The sequence below is a fragment of the Epinephelus moara genome, chromosome 4 (assembly GCF_006386435.1).
Source record: "Epinephelus moara isolate mb chromosome 4, YSFRI_EMoa_1.0, whole genome shotgun sequence".
NCBI lineage: Eukaryota > Metazoa > Chordata > Actinopteri > Perciformes > Serranidae > Epinephelus > Epinephelus moara.
Genome location: NC_065509.1, coordinates 4,122,644 through 4,131,331, shown reverse-complemented (window position 1 = coordinate 4,131,331; position 8,688 = coordinate 4,122,644). Strand labels below are relative to the sequence as shown.

Below are 8,688 nucleotides of genomic sequence, written 5' to 3'. Positions count from 1 at the left end.
CACTATAAATAATAGCTCCTTCAGTGACAGTCTTCAGCGTCCATGGTGTGTGAAGGAGAGACTTAGGAGAATAGAGATCCACTGCTCCCAGTAAAAACACCCAGTAAGAACACTGAGTCATATTTATGTAATAGATATTGGGTGTAAGTGCAACATTTTGCACACAGTTGTATTATAATGATTTTGGAGCATTTACATTTTTGTTGATTTATTTTATTTATGTTTAACATGATGAAGCTGACTAACTTGTGTTGACATTATGGCTGTTCTTTAGCCTATATACATTCAGATGTTGTTTAATGAATTACACAATTGTAAAACATACAGTATGTTTTCCTCAGGCTACAACAATCAAAATCTATGACTGTTGCATCTCAAATTGTCCCACTGTTCACATGTCTTGCATCAATATATTTTTTGTCAGATGACAAGTAGTAGAGAGACTGGAGGAGATGGAGGAGATGGAGGAGGAGAGGCAGGAAGAGAGACAGAAGGAAATGGAAGAGAGACAGGAGGAGATAGAGGAGAGACAGGAGCCTCACAGGTGAGATTGAATCGTGAAGGATATATGTTGATAGTGAGATTCAGCATTGTGACTAGGGGTAAGTAAAAATATTGATTCATGCATAATATATGTTTTTACCCGATATCAATATCAATTCGGATCACTATTACCAACCCAACTGCAGACCGCAGGCTGGTACTGAAGTTAAGCCCCTTCGGAGTATACTGTTATTGTTATTATTATAGTTTACCCTGGGAAGCACATACGGACAGATGTGGTGAAGTTATCAGTGTATATTCATGTAACTGATAACATTAGAGAATACATTAACCAAGACATTCTTGTATTTAGTGTAGATATCTAAATATGCATTATAAAGCAGTGATCAGTTTCACATGACGTGAAATTGCATTAAAAAATCATCAACGTTTAGGTCGCCGCCATGGAGCACTTTTATGTCCCTACCAATGTGAAAATCAAACCTACACCCTTGATTAAAGCCAAGGTGCTACTGACTAGCTAACTGACTGGATGCCCATTAACATCATAACTCCTATTGTGTGTATTTATTATTATTATTTTGTAGATTTCACGCACTTTTCTTTTTTGAAGTGTATTTTTATTTATATATTTGTATTATATAATACAGACAAGAAGGAAAAAGGCAGAGACAAACATTGAAAAAGTCAATTGCTGTTAATGTGTTAATGTTACATGTTGTGCATTGCATTTCAAACAAAAGTCCAAAAAATAAGTCTAAGGTCCATTTTTGGTACGGATGCACCGAATATTCGGTAACCGAATATATTCGTCCGAATATTGCAAAAAAACATACATTCGGTATTCGGTGGACTAAGTTAAAAGCAAGGCCGAATAATAGCGGCGCGGTTTTGATAACGCAATCAAACAGCGTGCCGTGACGGGCGGATTAAAATGTCGGCAGTGTGGCGATCCGCCCGTCACCGCACTCGCATTTGCGACTAAAAATAGTTTTGAGCGAGCAAAATAGGCTTATGCCAGGGCCACACCGCCCGCGGAAGCGCAGCGAATAGCCTCGAAACCTCGAGAAGTGAAGCCAGTTTCCTTTTGGTACCCATGTTAACTGATTGTGTCATCCACACCGGCCGCGCCGCGCAGCTCCGTCGCCGGCCCTGCAGCGATCAATTCGGCGTCTGGTCTATGCCGGCCCTGCAGCGATCAATTCGGCGTCTGGTCTATTTTCTGTGTGAGCTGCGAGCGAATGTGTCAACCCATAACGGAAAAACAACAGCTGGGAGCAGAATCGCTTGACGACTGGCGTGGAGAAATGCGCGTCTGATGTGAACGGAGGTGCTCCGGCTCATGCGAGAATTTCGGTGTGCTGCGCTTTGCAGTCAGTGTGGCCCTGGCGTCAAATCATTCAGCACGCTGTGCGAGCAGCCTACAGATTTCAACCACCAGCAGAAATGAGAGGCGAATCCCACCGATTGTGGGTTGAACGGGGGTCACAGACACAGACAGTAATGTATTCCTGTCAAATACGGCGGCCATCGGCTTACCGGCGAGGAGAAGTCGGCTCCAATAATATCCTCTTCTTGGCGTGTGGACTGCCCAGAAGTAGGCTACCTGAACAGCTGAGCCAGCCGAACACAGGTGTGTGACGTGTCGGAGGAGAAATGAGCCGTTCACGGCCCACAAACCTCACTGTACTTTAGGGACTGTTCTTTACTTAGGAAGGGGAGGAGGGTGGCTGGTTGATTCTTATTTTATTTATTTATTTATTTTATTTTGATCCCCCCTATGTTCATCACTCATTGATGTTGTTTTTGAAGTATGAATAAGTCAATAAGTAATTTATTCCATTGAAATATCATTGNATATGTTTCTTTTATGATTCCAATCCATTCCTCTTTTGCTGTGGCTCAGAATTTAAATAACCTTTATCAGATTTGATGGTTTAGTCACAGACTTTCCCAAAAAGTGTACTTTACTTTCACAAATGTGGGAATGAAATTGAGTTAAAATGTACAAAACAGTAAAATTTATCTTGCCTGGCCGGGCAGCTCTCTGGGTGCTCAGCACCCCTAAACCTCTGATCCTAGAATCGCCCCTGCTACAATGCAAGCACATCCATGAAGGTACTGTAACTGAGAGCATCATGAACACTTGAAAGCATCCGAGGCAACCAACAGTGAATGGAATTACAGCAATTAGGCTCCAGGCTCCAGGTTTCCAGGCTCTTTGAAATGATGGATTTGTATGTGTGAGAGTGAGAGATTGAATAGGTCATTGCCATTCATTATAATGAGTTTTTCTGCATAAACTCTGAGGTTGTATGTATGTCTCATTCTCAGTAAATGTTTCTGTATATGTGTGCAGGTATGTATGTGTGTGTGTGAGAGAGAGGGAAAGTGAGAGTGTTGCATCTCATTATTTGTCTGATGAGTTTGTGTGCACCTGTAATTAATCATGTAGCTACAAATTGTGGAATCATTAGCCTAATGCTCCCCACACTCACTAGCACTGTAATGGATTTAAAGTGTTTGCCTTTAGTACAAGCTTTCCTTCATGTCTTAAGAGAATTAAAAGGGGAACCCAATGATTTGTCTTTATTACACCCTTAGTCTAGAATATCTTTTCTTTATTTAACATATTCTGTCTGTCCTGTGAAAACCACACATCTCTAAAACATCACCTTTTCATGAGCTAAGCAAAACAGCCCTGTCTTCGGGTTTGTGACTTTGCTTTTTTAATGGTTTTCAATTTTTTAATTTTCAAATGATTAATGTTGCTTTGTGACTAGTATAATAATCTCAGCTCATAAAGAAACACTCGATCCTTCAGTTTTTAAGCTTCAAATCATTATGTTTAGAGATAGTTTTTGATAGATGGCAACAGTTTGTAACCAGGATCCTGCAGAAATACCTAAAAAATGTTCAAAGATTAAGAAAAACTGGCCTTGACCCTCCACATTGTCCAACATTTTGCATAAATGGTCAGCTTTTCATACAGTTTTTTGGATTACTTATGCATGATCTTCAGCCATGAAGATAATGAAAAACTGAAAAAAAAGAGAACATTGTGTGCTTTTTGGGTGATCCCAAGCACATGAGGGATGAGTATAATTTCACTATGAATCATTTCCCCAGAGATGATCCCCTTTTCGAAATGTCTGATAGCTTTTACTCTGAGCAGCAGTTATCTTCTGGTAAGTGTGCACCATGTCTTATGCACTCCTTGTTACTCTGTACATTCAAAGCAGGAACTAATGGAAGCACGAAAAGGTCCATCATTTCCATATAATCACCATGCAATCAATTCTTAAAGGTTCCCTTTAAGATGGCACTGATGTACAAACTGGATCCTAAATGTGATGTGTAATTTTGCTGATGAACACTGAAAAGTAATGTATGCCTTCTGCAATATTTTTTAAACACATTCAGTGCTGGCTGCTTTAGTGCCACTTTCTTTTGAGAACTTTCTTAGATCTTTTTCTGTAGGTAGCATCCTTTACTTGACAGTCAGAATTGTTTAAGAAGTTATTCAGCAGCTTTTTTTGTATGTGTTTTTCCTACTGCTGTCGTGTTGTGTGAAGAGGAAGTGGCAAATATATGTGGGCTGACAATATTAGTCTGTCAGTTAAGGTTAGCAACTGTTGGCAGGAGTGCTGTTTTCTCACCAGCATCCAAAAGCAATACCTTGAAGTGCTTTTTTGTGCCTTTTTCCTCCTCACCATGTCCTCCATCATGGATTTTCAAGGATAACAATGCTAGCCTACTGGATGCCTTACAGAGCTGCAAGAATTCCTGCACAATGAAAATGTCAGGGTACCTCTCCATGCCACTGATTTAGCCTGATCAGTTACTGGATTTCAGCTTTGACAGCATAATTATAAAGGTGGCTGTACTGGCTGCTGTCAAGCTGAAGGTATATTCCCTCAATTTACTGCTGTTTGAGATTAGGCATCTCACCTGTTCCATAACTTGCACAAGCACATGAGGTTTGAGAGACTCTGTATAGAAGCCAGAAGTGTCTCCATGCCATGGTTTGTGTTACCACTGCCAGAGTGGACAGGGGCTGGTATTGGAAGTCCTGAATGAGATTGTGCAGGCATCTGTGGCCAAGCTGAAGGTTGTTTTTTTTGCAAGATAAATGATACCCAACTATCCAGAAAACTAGCCTGGCTAACCTGGCAAACATTGACATTATGGAGCAGGACCAGGAGTTCATACTTTGTCTTCTGAACAGCTGTACAGTCCAGACCTCTGATAATCCTCACATAGAAATCGTGAGGATTACACAAAGGTTTAGTGTTGCACCATATATATACTGGTACTAAAATAGTACCGTGGTACTAGAGTATTCCAAACGGTACTATACTGCATTTGGAAAATACCGGTACTTTGAAATTGATTCAATTAATTAATTTAGTTAATTTATTTTACTCATTTATGCACACAAACGCCTTTCTTGTTCCTATTGGAGCACAGATTGCGCAAGTGGTGTGTATGACAACACCTGTATCAACATTCTCAGTTGGCGCACGTGAAAAAAGACAAGAGAAAGTCTGCCTCGCAAAGGGAGTCAACACGAGACAACACAAACTTGGTGGAACATTTGAGTTACCAAACCGTGACGTCCATACCAAGGTACTGACCGAACCATGATTTTTTTGGTACCGTTACCCCCCTACTATTTATTGTCTAAAGGTTTGTATCCAAAAGGACTTTTCCTTAGGAAAAGTACCGAAGAATATCGAAAAGTATCGAAATTCATATTGGTATTGGTACCGAAACAAAGATTTTGGTATCGTGACAAAACTACAAAGGTTTGGGGTGAAGAGTGATAGAATCCTTTAGTTTGCTTATTGGTGATTTGGCTCACATCAAAGCCATGGGTTTGCATGCAGCTTGCAACATTGCAACTAAGGACCCAACGATCCTCATGGTGTGGTCCCGTTTCCTGTTGCAGGACCTGGTGGGTATTAGGGTTAATATACGTATATAGAATTATACAAACAACTATCTCTTGCAGACATTACAGGGAAATTTGGTGTAATTCCAGCGAAATACTAAGTTTGCACCACCATAAGGTAAGGTAACATAAGCCAGTGACTTGATTTTTGGGAATACCTAAGTCTTAACTTTCTGCGCAAAAAGAATAAATGTCCTAGCTATTATCTCTTTAATTTGAGATTGATATATATATATATATATATATATATATATATGTATATAGAGGATAGTGCAAACAACAATCTTCTGCAACTATTACAGGAAAATTTCCAGGGAAATACCACGTTTGCAAAGCATGTAGGTAAAGTAACATAAGGACATGACATTACTGGGAAGACGGAAGCCTTAGTTTTTTGCTGCAAAAAACAATGGATGCTCTAGCTATTATAGTTTTTACTTTAAATCTATTTAAACAAAATCATGCAAACAATGATCTCCCGCGGCTGTCCATAACAGGTTTGTTTTGAAAGGGTTAAAAAACTAGTGCAGATGCAGTAAAATATTAAGCTATAACATAGCCCTGCAATAGATACTAATTATAATGAACAGTTTTTCTTAAACTGTGTCAGTGATCAGTTTTTTTCTCACTACAACAAACTACACCACATACATGGAGCTAAAGTATGGACCTTTCTACTTGTTTGGTTGCTCCTTACAACTATATCTTATGTCTTTTCCAGAAGGTTTCCTTTTTGCCAATCTGATGACATAAGGCAATACAGATAATGGCCCAATGAGAAAGTATTTTTTTTTAATCATTAGGGGATGGGCTCAATATCAGTGCAGCCAATTAAGTAACTTCTGAGAAAACGCATATGACAGCCCAATAAGGGAATAATTTTTTTTTACCAGTCTCAGGTGGCCAGGGGTCAAGGGCAACCAATTAGTGATTTAGTTTGAGTCTTCCCAATAGGGTAGCCCTTTAGACTGTCACTAAGGTGTAAAATGCAAATATGTGAGGTGTGGAAATGTTTTTTAGTAGAACAGCTCAGAGGTCATGATCGGCTAAGTTGAATACATTTTCTCAAATATGTAGGACTGTGCAGATTAGTGGCAAGAGACCTTTCCAGTCTGTTAAGACCCAGACATAGGTTCAAACCCCTGCAGTGTGTGCTGGAGTTCCTACATCCAGATTTGAATCCCTCCATGCAGTATAATATGGAACAAAAAGCAACCTAAAGAAAACATTCAACCTTATATCACCTTAAAAAAAACCCTGTAAGACTCTTTCTCCCAAATTTATTCTACCTCTTGGCCTGTCCAACTCAGGCATCATAAAGTATGACTCATCAGTGATACCCTGGAGAGCTATAGAAAACACACTCTAATTAATGACTCACTTTTCTCAGGTGTTTAATAATAGAGTGAAACCTACAGGTTCCATTGTTGCCAGTTCTTTAGCTGACATTGAAGAATTTATATTAATAAAATCTAAATATAATTTAAGGCCCATCTTATTGAACAATAACAGTGTTTTCACTGGCTCTGTGCCTTGCAAGTGTCCACACTAGGCAACAGGAACATACGGAGTGCCTTGGGACACCTTCCCTGTATTACAGCCTTTAATGATGATACTCTCGAACAGATGGACCGGTTTCTCAAATGTTAATTAGCCTCCTCTTGCAGTCATTTGGGAAATTGACTTACATGATTTATGGGAAATATAGCACAAAACTTGCATAAGATGTTACATTAGACAAATTTTTTAGCAACTGATTATTTTTCAGGAACTAATTATTGAAAACAGTGTTTGTTGTTATATTTACTTGACCTGTGGCTTAGTAGTATCCAGTATTTGTTTAACATAGATGGTTGATGTATTATTTTGCCCACACGTTAAGGAATTTGAGGGGAAAAAAGTCTGTCATAATATAATAGTGATACAGAAATTGGAAATTAAGTTGTGGGGTTCTCTATTTTTAACATCTGATTTATTAGAAGTAAAATTTGCATACATATTTATAATAGACATAATGTCATTTTGGAGGGAGGTTGGCTTTCTGGGAGTTTTTACTGTGTTCCTCTGACAATCATTTGATTTTGATATTTAATCTTTTTTGTATTGTTTAAATCCCAGAGTGCCAAATAAAATGGTAAAAAAATGAAGAATGTATAAATACGGATTTGGTTTCACTTTTCAGACACCTGGTATTCGCGTGCGTTTTGGTGAACTGAACACAAGTGGACAGCTGAGACACATTGCCATTCACACCTGTGTCTATCATGCATCTACAGCTGACCACTTGTGTTGCCCTCGTTAGTCACATTAGCAGATGTGTTGATACAGCCACCATGTTCTCATTCTGAAGTTGTCAAATGCCGCTGTTTTGTCAGTCTCTGTCTCTCTCTCTCTGTCTCTCTCTCTGTCTCTCTCTCTCTCTTTCTGTCTCATTGTGTCATACAGATTACTGTTAATTTATTATGCTGATCTGTTCTNGGATGTCGTATGCTGTAAAGCCCTGTGAGGCAAATTGTGATTTGTGATATTGGGCTTTATACATAAAATTGATTGATTGAATTGATTGATACCTAGTGTGTAATATGTAGATGTAAAAGTCCACTGACAAAGCAACAATATTTGACGAGGTGGGATGAGAATGCATCAACCACTCACAAAAGTAAAACAAGATACTTGTCACATTATAGTTGCTCAAGTTCACCCTTGCGTCCATTCATATTTATTCACATGAATCTCATCTACTATGATTGTATGAAAATAATTAAGTTCATATAAGATCGACTACGACTATACATATCATCATTATAAAGTTTTTCCTTTAATTTGTCACCAATCTGTTTATACAAGGGTACATGAAAGAGTGAGTGCATTTCAACATGCTAATGTATCTCTTTGCTTCCCTCACTCACCTTCTTGCCTTGCATCTTAGTTCCACCCATGGGAGATGCAGTGAAGGAGGCGAGGAAGAGATGCGAGGACAGAGGAGCTGAAGCTGCCAAATGAGAAATCCTTGTTCCATTGTGTCAGTCTTAATCGAATGTCTTAAAAATAATGTGGAGGTGTGGCATTATATCCTCTCAGTGTGGAGGCCCCCCATGAGGAAACACTGGAGCTAAAAACTAAAAGAATAAAAAGCAATAGGATAGGATAAAACAGGTATGAGATAAAATAAAATTGCATAAGAATTTAAGGATTTATAAAACTTAAAGATTTAAAGATTAAAAAATGAG

General features: G+C 38.8%; 1 protein-coding gene across 1 annotated transcript in view; it reads left to right on the top strand.

Annotated features, from left to right (window-relative positions):
• Positions 1 to 8,461, top strand: part of LOC126388651 (uncharacterized) — a 10,853-nt gene extending 2,392 nt beyond the window's left edge. The window contains exon 6 of the mRNA XM_050041870.1: positions 8,388 to 8,461. Within this exon, the coding sequence (XP_049897827.1) occupies positions 8,388 to 8,461 (74 nt within the window). The remainder of the gene's footprint in view (positions 1 to 8,387) is intronic.
• The last annotated feature ends 227 nt before the right edge of the window (positions 8,462 to 8,688 follow it).